This window comes from Muntiacus reevesi, chromosome 14 (genome assembly GCF_963930625.1).
Source record: "Muntiacus reevesi chromosome 14, mMunRee1.1, whole genome shotgun sequence".
In the NCBI taxonomy this organism is placed as follows: Eukaryota; Metazoa; Chordata; class Mammalia; order Artiodactyla; family Cervidae; genus Muntiacus; species Muntiacus reevesi.
The window spans coordinates 31,184,515-31,205,605 of NC_089262.1; the positions used below are offsets into that span (position 1 = coordinate 31,184,515).

General features: G+C 42.7%; 1 protein-coding gene across 1 annotated transcript in view; it reads left to right on the plus strand.

The window, feature by feature from the left end:
• Positions 1-8,797: 8,797 nt before the first annotated feature.
• The window catches only part of LOC136146414 (sperm flagellar protein 2-like), a 37,622-nt gene continuing 25,328 nt past the window's right edge, over positions 8,798-21,091 (plus strand). The window contains exons 1-3 of the mRNA XM_065905300.1: positions 8,798-8,891; positions 9,992-10,174; positions 16,921-17,013. Coding sequence (XP_065761372.1) covers positions 8,871-8,891; positions 9,992-10,174; positions 16,921-17,013 — 297 coding nt within the window. The 5' untranslated portion in view covers positions 8,798-8,870. The remainder of the gene's footprint in view (positions 8,892-9,991; positions 10,175-16,920; positions 17,014-21,091) is intronic.

Genomic DNA, 21,091 nt, shown 5'->3' on the forward strand with positions numbered 1-21,091 from the left:
TGACAGTAGTCAATATTGGAATGGTGTCAAGCCTTATGTGTCAGCCCCTACTCGAGCATCTCCACGTTAATTCACTTCTTACCCATGGCTGGATGAGGAAGAAGACCCATCCGTGGGTAAGAAGGGTCAGACAGCTCTTTCCAACTCCCCCTCTTGTCAAATGACTGTAATATGATCTTGAGCAAATTATTTAACCTCTTTTAGCCACAGTTTCCTCATCTGAAATATGGGATATTTCACTGTTATGAGCATTAAAGTAATTAATGTTTGTAAAGTGCTTTAAAAGTGTCTGGCACACTCAATGTGCAATTCAGATGTGATATAAGCCATTATCACTTAATTATATAATTACAGTAATGTTATATTCTTGGGTAATATATAACATGATGCAATATGGATACAAACTCTCTGCTTATTATCCAGAATGTGAGCTCTGTATCCTGAAGGCACACATGCCCTAAGAGGTCCCTGCAGAGCTTTCCCAGTGGTTCACCGGGTAAAGAATACATATTCAATGCAAGAGACACAGGAGACGCAGTTTCAATTCCCCAGATCCCCTGGAGAAGGGTATGGCGGTCCACTCCAGATTTCTTGCCTGGAGAATCTCATGGACAGAGGAGCCTGGCAGGCTACAGTCCATTGGGTCACAGAATCAGACACGACTAAGTGACTGAACACATAGGAACACAGTGTTATCTTAGGACGATTCCAGAAAGAAAAAAGAAAAGAAAAGAAAATTCACAACACCGGGTGGAGCTGAACCATGAGGTATGCAGCTCCCTGGGGACTGTAAGCCTCCAAACCAAAAACACTCAGCTCTGTATGGAGTGAGCTCTGAGTAAGTACATATTGTCCAAACATCAAGTGCCAAGCACATCAGGAAGAGAGTCTTTCTCCAATGCAAGAAATTTGGAGTCTGTTGAAGCTAGAACACTTTAACAGTGTTCCAATGTCCCCACTTAAGCCATAAGGACACCTTTTCTTGGTAAACTCATCAGTACTCGATGTAATATCTTATAGAGATTCGGTTCATAGTTATTTTGATTTCTGCTCAGAGGCTATCCAGAGAAAACACAATTCAGCAAATTCTGTACCTTCAACTCCTTCTTCAAGAGAGGCAGTGCTTAGTTTTTCAAGGCCTGCAACTCCGTTCTTAAAAATGACAAGTGTTCCTCTCAACCCCCTCTTGGTGACCCTTGGATTCAGTGACTGATCTCAGAGACAGGGCACAAATTCAGAAAGTCTAGGCTGTAGTGGCCGAGCTATATCACCCAGCTCCGTGGTTTTTACAAGAATCCAAGAGGAAGTAGTTGTTGCTCCTGTGTGGGTCAGCAAAGAGTGTAGTCCACGGGAAACTTCTGAACAGAAGCTTACAGGAAGAGAAGCAGGGGCAGAGTCTTCTAGGCACAGAAGAAAATGGAATCAACACTGAGATTTTGAAGTTGCATGACCTATTTAGGGAATGGGCAATAGACCATCCAGGAAATAAGGGCCACAAAGAGCTTGTGGTCAAGTTGTGAAATCTTAAGATTGTGTGATCAGTCACTCAGTCATGTCCGGCTCTTTGCAACCACATGGGCCATAGCCCGTCAGGGATTTCCTAGGCAAGAATACTGGAGTGGGTTGCCATTTTATCCTCCAGGGGATCTTCCCAGCCCAGGGATTGAACCCTCATTTCCTGCATTGGCAGGCGGATTCTTTCCAACTGCGCCACCTGGGAAGCCCACGTGAAGCCTCAGCCTGCCCCCAAAGGCCACACTGGAGAGAATTATCGAAGACATTTAGAGTCAAAGGATGTGAAGTTTGGATTGGAGGGAGGATAAGACTGTGTCTGAGAGCAGCAGACACTACTGTCTCGCTAGAAAGCCTCAGCTACCCTAGAGGCACAGTAAGGGTACCTGGTGATTCCCTGAAAGGACTAGACAGTTGTGTGGGTTTTCCAAGGCTCAGGTCTTTGAGAAAATTCTAGAACTATGACACCATACTTTGCAGGTAAGTAAGCTCCCTATTTTGATCTGAAAAGTAAATTAGTCTGACATTTACTCAAATCAAGAAATACAGAAAATTTTCTTAGCAAAGTGGAGAAGGAAATGGCTACCCTCTCCAGTATTCTTGCCTGAAAAAATCCACAGACAGAGGAGCCTAGTGGGCTACAGTCCATGGGGTCGCAAAGAATCAGAGACGACTGAGCGACTAACACTTTCACGCTTCTTAGAAAAGGTAAAAGAAAGGATTGATGTTATTAATAGGAATATCTAAGCAGGTGGCAAATCCTAGGGATTAAGGCAGGAAGGAGTGTGGCACTCAGGAGCCCTATGTTTCTCTCAGCCTGGAAACTCCTTCCACTCATTCAGAGTCACATAACAGAAATGCAGTGGTAAATCTAGAAGCCTTTGGACCTGGTAGAATAGCCTGTGGGCACAGTTCCAGGTATCTCTTCAAGGGGAATGTAGTCTCATGAAACCAGAGAATTTATGTGAGGCCAGTGAAAAAGTGTGTGCTCAGAATTCAAGATAGCATTTCTGTAAAATCTGGCCAGAAAGCTAAAGATGTAAAAGCCAGCTAAATTAATAGAGAAAGTTAAAAGTCTTTTCATTCAACAACCAGAGTCTGCTTTTTTCATGAAGCTGTCTATGTATTCACCAACTCTCACGCGTGTAGAGCAGGCACCCAGCATGGCGCTGAGGGTCTAGTGTGGGAAGCTTAAAAGTTACCCAACTTTCGGGTAAGATAGTGGAGGCAGTGGGTCCCAGCTATAAGGAGACTAGGTTTAAATGAAAAATGGAAAATTTAGGATCTAAAAATAAATAAGGATTTGTTTTAACAACAACAACTGCAAAAGTATTGGTTAAAAGGCAAAATATAAATTAGAAGTCAATAAAGTAAGAGGCAGAAGCAGACTGACATGAGTGCAAAGGTTTTCAATTTAAAGATGTTAAGAGACTTGAGCTCCAAAAGATCAATTAGGAAAGGAGATTTATTTTCTTGAACATCTCCCTAGTGCTCAGCAGTCATCTGGCATGTGACAAAGCACAGAAGAAGGGTGGTTCTGTCTGTTGAAGAGGGAAAGCCTGGGACCCTAAAGCCTTAAATTGAAGCAAACACCAAGTGTGTGTGTCAACGTGAGTCGTTTTAATATCAAGTCACACAAGCACATGTTCCAGGTTTCATTGTGCTGTGAAATAGGACAATGTCATCTCATGACCAGGAGTTTCACAGAAGTTGTAGGAGAAGAGAGAGATGTTGGTCTAGGCTCTCTGCCTTTAGGAAGAAACGTATTTTAGGAGTTTTGTGTGATTTTAATTATTTTGTCCTTCTGTCCAGATAAATACATATTCCTCTGTCTGGCAGATAAATGAGTGTCAGAAATTAGACCTTAAGTGAAAGGAAAAAGATGAGGCACAGCTCCTTTGCAAAATAATCTAGGAAGGATGCCCTCCCCCTTTTTCTTATAGATCTAAATGTAAAATCTAAACTGTATAACTTCTTTTAGTATCAGTAAATTTTTTTAATTTATTTTTGATTGGAGGATAAACAGCTCTACAGTGTTGTGTTGGTTTCTGCTGGACAACAAGGTGATGAGTATACACATACCCCCTCCCTCCTGAGCCTCCCTTCCACACCCACCTCCCCTCCACTCAGCCCACCTCTGGGTCCTCACAGAGCACTGACCTGAGCTGCCTGTGCTATACGACAGCTTCCCACCAGGACACACACCATCTGTAGCAGCCAACCAATGCCGGCGAAGGTGGGGCCGAGGTGGGAGGGGAGAGTGTCCAAAGCAAACCCTGCTGAGGCAAGGCCCTCCGTGTCCTGCGAGTCTCGTGTTTTCACCCAGAGAAGGCAATAACAGCAAAAGACCCTGCCCCTCTCCTGCCTGGAGAAACACATTCTGGGGAGAAGGAGACCATATAACACCCTTTACCCACAGGAGGAACCTGTAATATGAAGTGTATAACAGAGGGGGGCTAAGTAAGACCACATGCTAGCGAACCCCAACTCCACCATGGATGGCCACTGTGACACTGGACACATTAATTACCCTCTCTGTGTCTTAGGTTTTTTAATCCACAAACTGGCTATCAGTACTAGTAACTGACCCACTTTCTTAACTATGTAAACTAGGGAAACTGGGTGATGACAAGTAAATGATACAAAGCACTTGGAGCACTCCTCAAAATGCCTGGTAAGTGGTAAGCCCTCCCTAGGATTGTTCTAGAAATAATAAGTTCGGAGTGGGGGACAAGAATTAAAATTGCCAGTAGGCATCGGAAATCACTTAAAATAACAACATGGAGTTATTTTAAAGGCAGGAATCCTCCAGACGATGTGAGTGGATTCACCAAGAAGCAGAAAAGGCCTCGGAAGCTTGACCATTACCTCCCAAAGAGGAGCAATCAATTTTTGAAAATTTGGCTTAAAAAATACCCTTGGCTTGTATACGATGAGATACTAAATCTTATGTTCTGCGGCCTGTGTCGTAAACATGGAGTGACATCAAAGGGAAATCAGGTGAGTTTTTTTTACGGCACGGATAACTTCAGGACTGAATTTCTCAACGCGCATCATCTGAGCGAGGCTCACGCCAAGGCGTCCCTCATGGAAGCCACGAGTGGTTCTCCAGGGAGCAGAGCGACCACGGAGCTGATGGTGAGGACCATGAGCAAGGTGACTCTCGGCCGGGTGGAGAACCTGTTCCGGTCTTGCCACGCCATCGCCAAGACCGGACGTCCCCTCAAAGACTTCCTCTGGATGTGTTCGCTGGACGATATGAAGGGCGTTGATATCGGCCCCGTGTTCAGAACCAGTAAATCTGCCAGAACTTTTACCTACTTTATTGCTGAAGTGGAACGGAGAACTCTAAGAGAGAAGTTAGAAAAAAGTCAGTTCTTCTCGGTCCTCAGTGATGGGGTCGCAGACAGTTCCGTTGAGGAAGCTGAACTGGTATATGTGCAGTTTGCACGCGCAGGGAGAGTGCACTGCCAAATCGTCGGGGTACAGACCGTGGAGAAGAAGGAGCCCCGGGCGATAAAACGTGCCATCGAGAAAACTCTAGAGAGAAATCTTCAACTTCGACTGTCGAACCAAGACTGGGCAAAGAAACTGGTGGGTTTCGGAAGTGATGGAGCTCCGGGTTCAGAGGGAGAAGACGGTGGCGAGGTGGCCCTGCTCTTAAGGGAAATCCAGCCAGGTGTGCTGTCTGTATACTGCTTTGCCCATCACCTCGAACTGTCTTACCAGGCGGTGTTCCGGAGCGTTCCCCTCTACAACCATGTGAAAGACCTTCTTCATAGTATGTACCGCTTCTATCACGATTCTCCTGCTCACAGGAGCGCTCTGGTCACTGCTTTCAAGGGCCTCCACCTTCGACCTGTGATGCCCTCTCAAGTCAGAGGCCGGAGGTGGCTTCAGGGATTGCAGGCTGCCCTCCAGAACTTTCTCAAGGGATATCCAGCAATTGTCCAGCAGCTGCTTTCAGTAAGTAATTTTGAAATATGGTACTATTTCAGATTTTCAGAATTTAAAAAAAAAATACTTTTATTGAGCAAGTTGAGATAATTTTGAGAAAGATAAACCACTGTTTTATTCCCAACCTGTGTCGCAGGCAGAAGAAAGCAGAAGTGACAGCAGTTATCAGAAGGCCAAAGAACTCCTGGAGTCTCTCCTCCAGGCAGATGTTGTCAAATTTGTCCACTTCTTGGTAGATGTCGTCAATGTCCTTAGCATACTGTCCCACGTCAATCAGAACAGAAATTCCTCAATTGCTGATATATTTGCCACCTTAGAGTCAACACTGGAAATACTCCGAATTTATCAGACAAGGTGAGGAGTCTGGGATGATCTGAGAGTCTATCAAAACCAGACAGCTGGACTTGGGAAACCATTTGCCAGAGGCTTTTACATGTAATCATCTCTTGGGGCATTTTTTCACCCCTCCCAGACCAGGGCCGAAAGAACGTGGGGTGGATTCAGTCACACACTTTCATGGTAACTGCCTGGAAGGAAAGGGAAACATTTCTGACGTGAGAAACACGGTTTTAACACATCTTATCAAGAGGCTGCGAAGCTGTTTCAGAGATGCCAACCAAGATGTGGTGAAGGCAACCACGATTGGAAGCTTTAAACTGTGGCCAGCAAAAATAAATCAAGGTAACCCATGAGCACTGGCTCTGATTCTGTTCTTTAAGTCTGTACACGTGTCTATCAGATATGTGACTTTTTCTTTGGCATATTGATTGCAGAATTTGGAGAAAAAGAGGTGGCCATCCTGCTTGCACATTATGAACCAGTATTAGAGGCAGCCAAGGTGAAAATTGACCAAGTAGACACAGAATGGAGCATGATGAAATTGGAGATCTACTGTAGGTAAGCATAAGTAACCTAGTTGATTTATAAAGGGATAAAACTTAGAAGTCTCCATCTTTCACACTGTTTTCATTTTTTTCTCCTAGATTTCAGAACATTCGCAAACTGACCTGGGATTTTGTGAATTCTGTTTATTTACACAAGTATCCAAACATCCTGACACTCATTGACCTCGTGCTGAGCCTACCTGCAAGTTCAGCTGAGGCAGGACGCGGCTTTAGTCAGATGAAGCGCACCAGGTCCCAAATGCATGCCAAGGTCGAGGCTGACAGCATGACGGATCTCCTGATAATTCAGTTGAATTCTCCGGACATTAACAACTTTGACCCTAGGAAAGCCATTCATTTATGGAATACAAGAACACCATCCTCAACTGATGACACAAGACCTAACTCAGATTGCTCATCAAACTCAGAAAGCCTTGGTGAAAGCGACTAGTAATGTGATAAATATCGACCTCATCATTGATCCTAGCAAAAAGAACTGTTTTCAAAAACCTGAAATTTAAAAGTCACCAGTCCTCACATCAAACACAAAAGGCATTTGGCATCATCCAGACATACAAAGCAAAAATCCAAAGATGGGTTTTCCTATAACCTTCTAATTCTAGTTCTATATTCACACATTCTTTCACACTCTTTGGGTGAAGTGTATACCTAAGCAATGGTACTATCTTTACATCATCTTTGTGAGAGTTATTGCTAAGGGTAACGAGACTATAATTATGACCAAGAGCGCCTTTAGGCCTGGCTTACAATTAACTGTTTTTCCTGGATAATTCTATTGGATGGCTGCATTAGATAAGTAACTTAGGGCCAAATAGAAAGAACTTTTTTTAATCTATAAACAAAATGTGTAAGCTTATCTATTTCTATTACTGCATTATTTGTGAAGATCATATTATTATATGCCTTGGTCATTTAAAAAAGAAGGCCAAAGATCAAAATAGTTTTTGCATTTCACACTAAAGTCCAAAGATAAATAAACCCTATGTGAACTGAAAGTATTTTCTTAGAACACTTTGCTTGTGCCATAAGTATTAGAGACAGTGGAACTATTTTACAAATCTACCAGAAATTTTAAATACTTTGAGCCTCTTCATGGCTTCAATTGAGTTTATTTCTGGTTTCATTTTAAGGAACATGAATGATTTATTTCTAACTTATCTGAAAACCAATGTAGTATCACATACAAAGCTCATTTTACCAAAAATTCCACTACCTGGGAAAGTTATTCTCACTTCTGTAAAATTGGATATTCAGGTTTGGTCAAAAAGAATAGAGAATTTGTTTCTGAACAACTTGCTGAATGGCCAGTCACATCAAATAAAGACATATTCTACTCTTGCTACACAGGAAATTACCTTCCAAATCTGAACCTTGTGTATTTTATTTGAACCACTGAAATTTTAAAATGACTACTACATTTCCCCAAAGGTTAGAGGAAATAATAAAGCTCATGTTGGACTTGAGAAATGCTAAAAACTTAGATATAGGAAGAAAAATGTGAGACTCTACACCTGTTTCACTCTTTTTATTCCTAAACAAAGAAGAATAGCTGTATACTCTGGACCTGACAGTTACCCGAATACATACAGGAGTGTCTCCTGGCTCTAGAAGGTACCTCTGCAATGGGAGTTAGACATATTTTAAGCAAATACACTTATTTTTGCTTTCCTACTTCTTTTTTAATGCATGTGCATGCAATTTGAAGTGAGCAACAGACTAAGCAAACATCTCATAGTAAAGTAGATTCATGTGTAAGAGCAAAAGCCTTTGACATATTAGTGACCTTTTATAAAATATATCAGAATGTTTGAGCCAATTAGATAACTAAATTAGCACTTCCAACCCAGTAATTTAGTAATTCAAATATCCCTAAATTTAATCCAAACAAATATATTCTGATCTAAAAAAAGCAAAATGAGGATAAATGTGTTATTTGATCACAGTGGTGATATGCATGCATTTGAAACACCTTTATCCCATATTTGCCAAAATGTTGTATTCTAGTGCCCTACTGCATAACAGGAATATTACTGTAAATAATAATAGTATTCATTTTAATAATATAAATAATGATAGGAATAATGGACTATTTTTTAATTCAACCTATTCTGAATAAAAGGTCAAAGAAGACTCCAAACCAAAATACAAAGTCCCAGTATTTTACCCAGTCTGGAATGAGTTATTACTAAGCCAAAAAAGACATGTTGACTTAGACAAGAAACAACCATGAAAAAGAATCAGGAAATTGATTAATATTTTTGTATTTTCAGAATGTTTAATGTTTCTCTAAAAGTTGCAGTTTTAAATAAAATGAATAAAATGATTATACAAATATCCATTATTTATTCCATTTTTAGCAAAAGAAACAGTTCATATAATAATACCAAAAATATTTCTCCTTGTATTGTAGGTATAATAGGAAATAGAGCATTTGCTGACATTCTGCTGGATTTAGTAACCCTGAACCTTGGGACAAACAGCTTTCCTAGTAGTTGGATGCACCTCACTCAACCTGAAGTAAGCTTCAATTTTGTTTGGGTTTCAAGCCTTGAGAATTCTCTTCTTTGATCGATAAGTCAATTGTTTTAAAATAACCATCCATGCATGGTATCTGACATTTAGCCGAAAGTGAAGTCACTCAGTCGTGTCCGACTCTTTGTGACCCGATGGATTGTAACCTACCAGGCTTCTCCGTCCATGCGATTTTCCAGGCAAGAATACTGGAGTGGGTTGCCATTTCCTTCTCCAGGGGATCTTCCCGACCCAGGGGTCGAACCCGGGTCTCCCGCCTTGTAGGCAGTCAATAAACTTGAATGAACAAATGAAAGAACTTCAAGTTAAGACATGTAGTATGTTCACACACAGTATTCAAAAATGAGTGATGATGCTGACAGTCGGTGAAACCTTACAGAGACTGTGAGGGTCAGCCAATGAGTTTGTTTCTGTTACTACCAGATGGAGTGATCCTAATGAGTAACAGTAGATGATTCAGGCTTGCTTTCATCATATTCTGCTCCTTAAGAAAACAAGATGGTTAAAGAATATTTCCCTACAAGCTGTCAAGCCCTCCCACATTCATATCATCTTTATTCCTCCTCTGTTGGAAAGGTACAAAGTGTACTGTGGTCACAAGCGTTAATTCCTTGTGTGTGTGTGTGCTAAGTCACTTCAATCATGTCCAACTCTTTGTGACCCCATGGACTGCAGCCTGTAAGGCTCCTCTGTCCATGGGATTCTCCAGGCAAGAATGCTGGAGTGGGGTACCATGCCCTACTCCAGGGGATCTTCCCAACCCAGGGATCAGACCCACATCTCTTGCGTCTCCTGCATTGGCAGGTGGTTTCTTTACCACTAATGCCACCTGGGAAATCCAATTCCTTGTGTAACAGTAAGCAAAACCTACAAATGTCAAGGAAGCAAGAATAGAAACACTTTCTAGATTCTGTCTGGCATGGATTGCTTGGTAGAATCTGAGGGAGCAAATCAGCTCTGACTGTGTTACCTAAGCTGAAAATCTTACTTCCTTCACCAGAACCTCTCACTATGAAATGCATGCAGGTGGAATGTCACAAGAGAATCATGCAAATATCCCAATGGCATTTCCTGTTTTCTTCTAGTTGCAGGAGTTGGCATCTTTGTTGGTAACAAACTCAGAGTCCGTGGACTGGCGGAAATTCTTGTTAGTAGCCGCGCTGCCTTGGCCCATCCCCCTGGAGGAGGAGCTCCTGGAGACCCTGCAGAGGTTCAAGGCCCTGGATGTGGAGCAGCTGGGCACCATCACTTACAAACAGTATAAGCAGGTCACTCCCGGCCCCTGGCGGCACTAATCCTATCAGAGTACTTTTGACCTAAGAAGTGTATTACTCCCTGATCTTACCATGCCAGATCTCATGGCCCATGTTTAGGCTCCCAAAGGCAACACAGGTACTGCCCAGGTCCTAGACAGACGTCTGCTCCCACCTACCCCCACCTCACCCCCTGGGAAAGGGAGGGTCTGAAAAAGTCCAAACTGCTTGCAGAGCTAAGGGCTCTTAAGGAAATCACAGGAAACATCATTGTCCTCCTCCCAACTTCTTAACCTTGACTTTTCATTAGACTTGCCTGCAGAGATTTTAATCAGCCCAATGCCCAATACCCAATACTCTGTGAGTAGCAACAACAGTTACAGAGAACACAGACAGGGAAAGGGTAGGTTTTTTTTTTTTTTTTCTTTGGTCTTGAGCATGCTGAATGATGAGATGGTTTTTGACAAGTTGACTTTGAAATGTCTGTGGGAAATGCAGGCAGAAATGTCCCATCTGACATGGCAGATGCAGAAGCCAGTCACTATCATCTAGGCAAATGTTGAAGTTATGAATGGATGAGATCACCCAAGGGAAGTGTGTAAAGTCATGGGTAATCCAGTAACATGGTACCTGGCCAATGGATTTGCAGATAGGATGTAACTGTGACCCTCACCAGAACAATTTGGAGAGAGTACAGAATCTAGATTGCAGAGGATTGATGGAATAAATGGTTCTTTAGGAAGTGAAGATAAGACAGTCGATTCATCTTTTGAGAAGTTTGAGTAAGAAGAGAGTGAGTTAGGATGAAATACCGTAACTAAGAAGGGTGTAAATGACTTATTTTGTGTCTGCTAATGGAATTTAAGGTTCCCTAAAGTGGCAAAGAATCCGCCTACCAATGTAAGAGACACGGGGTTCAATCCCTGAATCAGGAAGATCCCCTGGAGAAAGAAATGGCAACCCACTCCAGTATTCTTGCCTGGAAATCCCATGGACAGAGGAGCCTAGCGGGTTACAGTTCATGGGATTTCAAAAGAGTCAGACACGGCTGAGCAACTGAACAACAAAGAAATTTATCTTAGTGCCCACCACTTCACGTAGCTGATAGACATGAAGAGTTCATAAGGTGCTGATTTTGAATCAGGGTGATAATCTCTCAGTGCCTGTATCTCCTGTGTATTTCACCACTGAAAGATCACATCTCTTCCTGCTTCTTTTCTTCCTCAATTAATGGATGATGTGCTCATAGACAACCCTGACATTCCCACACTCAGACAGCTGAGCCAGAGGAAACAGCACTGACACATTGAAGAGGTTCTTCAAGGCTGATGAAGAAAGACATATAACTGACTGGGCTGACTCACTTCCCAAGTAGAGCAATTTGTGAATTCTTTCACTGTTCTGGACCTGGACTTACAACTTCTAAAGATGATTTTGTGTAAAAACACAAACAGCAGAGCAAAACTTGTTGGCTTAAGATTTTAGCAAGTGTGCAGTCACAAAAGTACCAACCTTCACTCTTTGTGAAGTATGTGCCAGTGAACACAGGATATCAATTTAAACATCTTTTTGCACAAACATGAGATGAACATAGGTGTTGGTAAATTGTACCAACAAGTGCTGAGCAAAACCAGAAAGCTCCTTCACCAAAGGTGTGAATTTCTTAGAGAAAGTTGATTGCTGCATAAAACAGAAACTCAAATATACGTATCAGATCACCAGCTGGGTTTGGGGAGCAGTTGATTTCTGAGCTCTTCCCTCTCCCCTGGCTCACCCAGTGCCCACTCCTCAGAAAGCCCATGACAAAGAAGCCATTGGAGAGGCCTACTTGACCTCCCCACGTGACTTACAGATTCCCAGCACTTGCCAGATCACACCACAATACAGAGTTCTTTTATGGGAATGTCAAAACAGCACCTTCAGCAATATGTTATGATTTGTGGAAAATGTCACCTTAGAATAGCCAAATAGTACAGCTGCATTGCTGAAATGAAGTTCTCTGGGGGATGGGAGGAAGAGGCTCTCTACTCTGCTTTTTATTTTGTTTTGTTTTGTTTTTTTCTTTTCTTGACTAATTGCACATTCACCGCAACCACCACTTGAGAATGTGTTGACTTCCCCAGCTTCTAAAATGGAATAAGACACAGGGCTTGTGAAGCTGCTCTGACTGTGTACCTGGGCTGAGCCACGCGAGCGTGAAAGTGCCTTGTCTCTGCTCCCAGCCCCCGGGCAGCCGTGACACGCTGGCCTCTGTCATGTGTGGGTGCCTGGTCACGCGCTGAATGCTTTGATGGCGAACTCTCTCGGCTCACCTTCTGTCAGGGAGAATGCATGTTATCACAGGCTTAGTGAGTCAGATGTCCTAGGGTCCAAACAGCACAGCACTTAATCTCTAAGGAAAAGTAAACCTCAAATCCTTGGCCATATTTTAGCAAGAAAGTACAGAGGGATATTTCCACATTTCAAGGAGAAAGCCCCTGATTATCCAGTGGGGCAGGATGTGGTTGACTGAACCCTGCTTGATCAATTTAAACCCAGCCATACAGTTCACGTGTACCATTTCCCACGGCAAAATTTTCTTGGGTGACTTTTTAAAAAGTACAAGTTGTTCTCTAATTAAGTTCTTTCTTCCGTGGCGCTCTTGTTGTGTGAAACACTTTGAAACAGCTTCCTAATTTTTAAAATACATCTGTTATATTTTTTTTGTATGTGACTGAATGAATTCTTGGTTTTAAAAATCAGGGGGAAATTCCTGTGTGTTGAAACAACTGGATGTGGAATTGACAGTAGAGAAATTGGGGATGAAACTGAATCCTTCTTTTAACATTTCCTCTTTATTGCTAGTTTTCAGCTATTTGATTATTGTGTCCCTCGGTGTGGTTTTCTTCACATTTATTTTGCTTGGGGTTCACTGAGCTTCTTGAATCTGTGGGTTTGTAGTTTTTGTCAAATTTGGAAATTTTTCAGAAGTTTTTTTTTTTTTTTCCATACTCCCCCCACTATCATTTTCAAAATCCAATCACATGTGTGTCCCAAAGTTGCTGATCCTGGATTCTTTTTTTTTTTTTCAATTTTTTTTCTCTCTGATTCAATTTTGTATTCATTTCTACTCCTCCATTTTTCCCATTCACTGATCATTTCCTCTGTAGCACCAAATCTGTGATTAATACAATCCAGTGTGTTTTTATTGGAAATATACTTTTATTTCTTGAAGTTTAAGTTGGGTCTTTTTTATATCCTTCATTTCTCTCTTCATCAAATGCATCTTTCCCTCTATCTCCTTAAACAAATGAAATTTATTTAGAAGAGCTAAATGAACATCCTTGTCTGTGTATTGCTGTGTTTGTTCCTATTGATTGATGTTTCTTCTGACTATGGGTTATATTTTCTAGCTTTTTTGAATGCCTTTGTATGGAATGCCACATGTTACAAATTTTATATGGCTGGGCACCCAATTTTATATGCCCTTAAGTATTGTTGGGCATGCAATAATGTTATTTGCAATCAGTTTTATCCTTTCAAGGTTACATTAAGATTGGTAAGGGTGGGCCCAGAACAGCCTTGTATCATAGGGCTAATTGGGCCCTGGTTTCCCAGGTGGCTCAACAGTAAAGAATCTGCCTACCAAACCTGCAGGAGACACAGGTTTGATCCCTGGCTTGGGAAGATCCCCTGGAGGATGGTATGGCTACTCACTCCAGTATTCTTGCCTGGAGAATCCCATCGACAGAGGAGCCTGGCAGGCTATATAGTCCATGGGGTCACAAAAGAGTCAGACACGACTGGGCCGCTAAATAACAACAATCTGGCCCGACTACTCGGGCAGTATCTTCCTGGGGACACTACCCAATACCTTGTGTATCAGAAGGCCCTTCCCTGCCTGGTAGTCACATTTTCCCTGGTGGTAATACAGTCCCAGCCCTATATAAGTTTTAGGAATTGTTAAGCTTACTCCCTTCCTGTGATTTTCTTTCTCCCACTTCTGGTATTTTCCATACACATCTGCACAAGTCAGCTCTCAACCAAGACTTAAGGAGATCTTTCTGCACATCTTTAGGTCTCACCTTCTCTTTCAGTGCACCTCTAGTGTTTTGCCCTAAATTCTATTAATTAATCATCATAGTGGTTAGTGTTGTTAATGGCTCAGTTGTCTCTGACTCTGCAACCCCATGGAGTGTAGCCTTCCAGGCTACACTGTCCATGGAATTCTCCAGGCAATAATACTGGAGTGGGTTGCCATTCCCTTCTCCCAGGGGTCTTCCCAACCCAGGTCTCTGGCATTGCAGGCAGACACTTTACTGTCTGAGACACCAGGGAGGCCCAATAGTCATGATGGTGGTGGTCGTTTGGTGGCTTAGTCGCTAAATCGTGCCTGACTCTTTGCGACCCCATGGACTGTAGCCCACCAGCTTCCTCTGTCCATAGGATTCTCCAGGCAAGAACACTGGAGTGGGTCGCCACTTCCTTCTCCAGGGGATCTTCCCAACCCAGGGATCGAACCCAGGTCTCCTACACTGCAGGCAGCTTCTTTACCAACTAAGCTACCAGTGAAGCTGCCCTTCCCTCAAATCCAAGTCTATGTTCTCAACCCAGCAGGATATCCCAGTTCGATTCGGATTCCTCCCCTGGTGCTGTAGCCTGAACCATAGTTGGGCTCCTCATTGTTCTCCTTATTTCAGGAATCACCGTCCTGTGTTGCCTATTGTCCAATGTCTGAAATAATTATGTTATATATATATATGTATATATATGTGTGTGGGGGGGGGTCATTTTTCTTATTTTTTTAGGCAGGAGGGTAATTCTGAGCTTTGTCACTCCATCGTGTTCCAAAGCATGACTCTTAACTTGTGCTCCTCATCTCTCTATTCTTCATGGAATGGTGAAGGTGAAGGTGTTAGTTACTCAATCATGTCTGACTCTTTTTGATCCTGTGCACTGTAGCCCGCCAGGCTCCTCTGTCCATGGAATTCTCCAAGCAAGAATACTGAAGTGGGTTGCCATGCCCTTCTCCAGGGGATCTTCCTGACCCAGGGATTGAACTCAGGTCTCCCACATTACAGGCAGTTCCTTTACCATCTAAGCCACCAGGGAAGCACCCATGGAGTGGTACTTACTGTCAACAGTTTAGCCACTGGGCAAAGCAAAGCACTTACATTCAAAACTTGAGCCCATGCTGGACCCTCACTTCTCCTGGATCTTCTCCCTCACATGCTTATTCATGGCCAGAATCTCCCACCCAGCACTCCTCTGTTCTAAATGAAAACTCAGTCTCCACCTCTGGAGGCTGCATCCTCTTATAAGCTACCCAGTGCCACTCCAGCCTTCTCTCCAAGCACAGGTAATTCTCAGAAAGAAAGAAGGCACAGAGCATAGGCCAGAGTCAGGTTAGACCTGCCAGTGGTTCTTGGCAGTAGGCAGTGCCAAGGGTAGGTTGTCAGCGTGGAAGACAGCAAGGGAGCAAGACCTAGGAACAAAAGGAGGTACTTGCCATATGTAAGCTTGGCAAGACACATTCTTCAAACCCAAGGAATTAATACCTGATGTTTAATAGCACATATGAATGAGGCCACCCAAAATGTACTGAATGCCCAAATGTGTGATATAAACAAGTCAAACTGGAGTTTAAAGGAGAAAACAAAGAAGAGAGGACCTCTCTGAGGAGGTGTAATTTAAGCTGGGTCTGGTGAGATAACCAGGTTGACATTGGTGGACAGGTAATCACCTGGAGGAGGAATGATGTGAGCAAGACAGCAAGAGAAGGAAATGGTTCTGAGTAGAGGCTGACATGGCAAGAATCAAGTTTAGGGAAAATTGATATGGTCGAATAGTCTGAGTTGAAACAAACAAAAGGGAGACTGGAAATGAAGACAGCTTGAAAGCTGCACCAGCAGCTCATGATGGAGGCAATAGGGCTCTACACCAGCATGGGAGCAGTGGGGTGGGGGAAAAGGAGAGAGGGGCAAGGCATCCCCAGATGGCAATCAAGGGGTTTGGTAATTAGTGTCAGACATGGGCTGAGGACAAGTGCTCTGTCTTTTCAAAATCAGTCCTTGAGCTCTTGAGTCAGTCAATCACTCACTCAGCCAAGATTTCCAACACCAACAACACGCCCCAGCAAGACACTAGTCTCCAAGACACATACAAACACAGACAGGACACGTGCAATGTGATGGGGGACACAGACACCAGTAGAGTGTGCTTAGTCGCTCAGTTGTGTCCAACTCTTTTCAACCCCATGGACTGTAGCTCGCCAGGCTCCTCTGTTCATAGGATTCTCCACGCAAGAATACTGGAGTGGGTTGCCATGCCCTCCTCCAGGGGATCTTCCCACCCAGGGATCAAACCCAGGTCTCCTGCATTGCAGGTGAATTCTTTACTGTCTGAGCCACGATATTGCTGTGCAATCCACATACAGGGTGAGGACCTCCAAACTTCATTGCACGTTCCAACAGCTACAGTATAGTCATAGTGTAGCTGACGTCCTGGCCTGTGAGTTTTCATTTATAAATCATTCATGTGTACTATTGCACTAATGCATTCTATACATTGTCAATTAAAAAAAAAATTACAAAACAATGAGATCTCACATACGTGAATGGAATTTCTAGAATTTGCTTCAGCACTCCCATGGTTTCTGCACCTTACTTTGTGGACCTCGGCTCTAGACACCTTGCAAAGACCAATTCAACCTTTGTGGCTCTGAGAGCAGCAATTACATCTCAGCATAACTTTAATGATTCTCATTTTTGTTTTTTGTGTAGGCTGGCCTGTGGTTTACAGGAGATGAAGATATCAAAATTCCAGAAAATCCTCTTGAACCCCTGCCATTCAATAGGCAGGAGCATCTTATAGAGGTAATGACTGAGGTATTTTTTAAAAAGTGTATGTATGTAGCACCATATCACGGTAACATTGATCAATTTCTTGTGTAATCAGTCTTAGACTCCATCCCCATCCCTGCTCCTTTAATGTATTCCCAAAGTGCATAGTTTAATATTCACCCAGGTGGCACTAGTGATTAAGAATCTGCCTGCCAATGCAGGAGACACAGGAGACTCAGGTTCAATCCCTGGGTTGGGAAGATCCCCTGTAGAAGGAAATGCCCAACCCACTCTAGTATTCTTGCGTGGAAAATTCCATAGACAGAGGAGCCTGGTGGGCTACAGTCCACGGGATCACAAAGAGTCAAACAAGACTGAGCAACTGAGTACAAGGCGGCAGTATAGAGGAGTCTGGAGAGGAGGCAGAGGTCAAAATCTTAAACAGTCCTCCTGTTAACTCCCTGTGTGATCTTGGACAATATCCTTAAGCTCTCTGGGCTTCGCTTTTCTCATCTAGCAAATCAGCTGTTACTGAGCATATTCTTCAATTCCTTGTAACTGTAAAAGCTTTGGATAAGAACTGCCTTTTACCAATATATGCCTTTGTTCATTCTCTTTGATTTTGACTAACTCGTGTTACATTCCAAGAGTTTGCATACCTATCAGATTATTGCTATCATCAAAAATATCATCATCATTTTTGGGTTGGCCAAAAAATTCATTTGGGCTTTTCATATCATGTTATGGAAAAACCTGAACGAACACTTTGGTCATTAACTTCTATCATTAACTTGTATCCCTGAGGCCACAATAGTATATAAGATCTTAAAATCTGAAAACTATTCTGACTTTAGTATAAATGTTACAAATATGAAACTATATCCAACACAATAAAGTTCGATAAGATATGAGAAACATTGAGTGGTAGATTTAGACATAAGAGTAAGCTATGTGTATTGATTAATCAATTCAGCCAGCCATTAGTGTAATTGCAATGCAAAATTGAACATGACTTGTTGTAACATGAAAGTAAGCAATTCTCTTCCATTGGACACATATTTCAAGCATATCTGCTAGATGCTAGCAGGAGAACAGGTGAAATAAAGGGGTCAGGGAATTACCAAAAAAGTTCGAAACACTAGGCTGGCACTTGTGGGGCAGCTTTTTGTTTTGGTTGTTGTTGATTGTTTTATAACCGGAGGACTGAATTCAATTCTCCTGTAAAGCTTTGGAAAGCGTATCTATATGTAAATATGTTCTTCATTCCATGGGAAGAGGCCAGTAGTCTAAATAGAATGTCAAGTACAAAGCACTTTCCTTTTCTGCGAGAAGTTGTTAGAAATGTCCATCACAGCAGAGCCTTTCAGTTGCTCACAGAGCTACTGAAAGCAGGAGCAGCCTATGCTGGTCAGCCCTGAGGACTGCAAGGCAGGGAATTCAGAGAGGCCTCTGGGTGCAAAGGAGGGGTATGGCCCCCATCTCCTGCTGCCCAAACTGCTAGAACAAAGTGTGCGGGGGAGGGTAGAGGCAGGACCACAAAGTCTGAGAAAGATGTGCTCTATGAGGCAGATTCATTGGAGAAGACCCTGATGCTGGGAAAAATTGTGGGCAGGAGAAAAAAGGGGCAAAGAGGATGAAATGGTTAAAGAGCATCACTAACTCAATCGACAATGAGTCTGAGCAAACTTTTTGAAGGACAGGGAAGCCTGGCATGCTGCAGTCCATGGGATCGAAAAGAATCGGATGTAACTTAGTAGCTGAACAATAATGGGGCAAAGGATGGCTGACAGATGTGTGTGAGAGTGTGTGTGTAGTGTCCATAAGACAGAAGGGAGTGGAGTTTTCCATGCCTCTCTGTCCCACAGACTGGATGCTCTACATTTCATAAATCTCAATACCCATCAACTGGGACTGAAAGCACAGATTGCCGTGGCTGACAAAGCTGTGAGGTCTTGATGGAGTTACCCAACCTCTCTGTGCCATGGTTTTATTTTCATCCTTTGCTGCTGGGGTTGTTGTACAGCATGAGTTCATATGTGTGGTCCTTTAAGAACAGTGGTCTGCACACAGTAAGCCCTATGTAAGTGTCAGCTAAACAGAAGCTAAACACGCTAACCCTACATGGTGAAACAACGCCTTAATGGTTAATATCCTAAAGAAGTTGCACAAAGGGAAAACATAAAACAATATAATAAGTTTACTTTTTGGCCATTATTAGAACAGTAAAGACCAAATTGGGGGAAAACACCCCATAAAGAGGAATTCTAAGCATCGGGATCCCTGGGCTCTGTTCCAATTCTACCAGGAATCACTGTAGGACCTTGAACTGTAGGTTCTTTCACCTGCCAGGGCCTCTACATCCTCTTAAGAGGGCTTAAGTAGAGGGCTTGGCCTACAGTCTAGGGCCACACCCAGCTCTCCTGCTTTGTCACCTGTATTCTCTATGATCCAGGACTGGCAGGGCTCCTGGAGATAGGTCATTATCACTGTCCATGAGTTCGGATGAGTCCCATGCGCTGGGTAAAATGTCTCTTTACATCCAAAAAAGGATCCCTGAGAAACATCTGTGTTGTAGTCACATTGTTGTCTCCTGACAGTGACAGTGCATTTCCTTATAACTGATGAGGTTCAGTCATGTCCTGGCTTCCCAGCTGGCCACACAATACCAAGTGTTTTAAAAAATCTATAGGGATATCCTGAGAAAAGGCAGTTTAGTTCATCATACTCAAATTCACACATTTTTTGGTCATGATCTCTTCTCCACATCTTCCATAATGAGAAGCTGATGATCTCACTGAAGCCGATGGCTCACCACAGTGAGCTCTAGGTCTTGTTTTTGCTGACTGTATACAGCTTCTCTATCTTTGGCTACAAAGAATGTAATCAATCTGTTTTTGGTATTGACCATCAGATGATGTCCATGTGTAGAGTTGTCTCTTGGGTTGTTGAAAGAGGGAGTTTGCTATGACCAGTGCATTCTCTTGGCAAAACTCTGTTAGCCTTTGGCCTACTTCATTTTGTACTCCAAGGCCAAGCTTATCTGTTACTCCAAGTATCTCTTGACTTTCTATTTTTGTATTCCAATCCCCTCTGATGAAAAAGACATCTTTTTTTTAATGTTAGTTCTAGAAGGTCTTGTAGATCTTCATAGAATCTGGTCAACTTCAGCTTCTTCAGCATCAGTAGTTGGGGCGTTAGACTTGGATTACTGTGATGTTGAATGATTTGGCTTGGGAATGAACCAAGATCATTCTGTCATTTTTGAGATTGCACCCAAGTACTGCATTTGGGATTCTTTTGTTGATTATGAGGGCAGTTCCATTTCTTCTAAGGGATTCTTGCCCACAGTAGTAGATATAATGATCATCTGAATTAAATTCATCCATTCCCATCCATTTTAGTTCACTGACTCCTAAAATGTCAGTGTTCACTCTTGCCATCTCTGTTTGACCACTTCCAATTTACCTTGGAATTTATAATTGACCTAACATTCCAGTTTCCTATGCAATATCATTCTTTACCGCATCACTTTTTTTTCACCACCTAACACATCCACAACTGGGCATTATATCCACTTTGGTTCAGCCTCTTCATTCTCTCTGGAGCTATTTCTCCTCTCTTCCCCAGAAGCATTTTGGACACCTGCCAACCTGAGGGTTCATTTTCTGGTGTCATTTCTTTTGCCTTTTCCTACTGTTTATGGGGTTCAGAAATACTGAAGTAGTCTTCCACTTCACCCTCCAGTGGACCTTGGACTATTACCATTTGTTGAAGCCAGGCTTGTGTTTTGAAATACAATCTATTTGCTAACAAATCCCAAGAGTCTATTTCAACCCCAAATCTCTCTCCCAAACATTAGACTCCTAAACATAGCTGCTTATTGGACATCTCCACTTGGATGTCCTAGTAGACATTTCAGACTTACTGCATCCAAGTCACCACCCTGTTGCCCTGTCTTCACCTAGAGCTCTCTCTATCTTGGTCAGCGGACGTTATGACCTTCCTGTTGGTCAGGCCAAAACCCTAAAAGTCATCCCCAGTTCTTTTCCCTTTTTTTTTTCCCCAAAATCTCACATCCAATCCTTTAGGAAGCCTTAGTAGTTCTACCGTC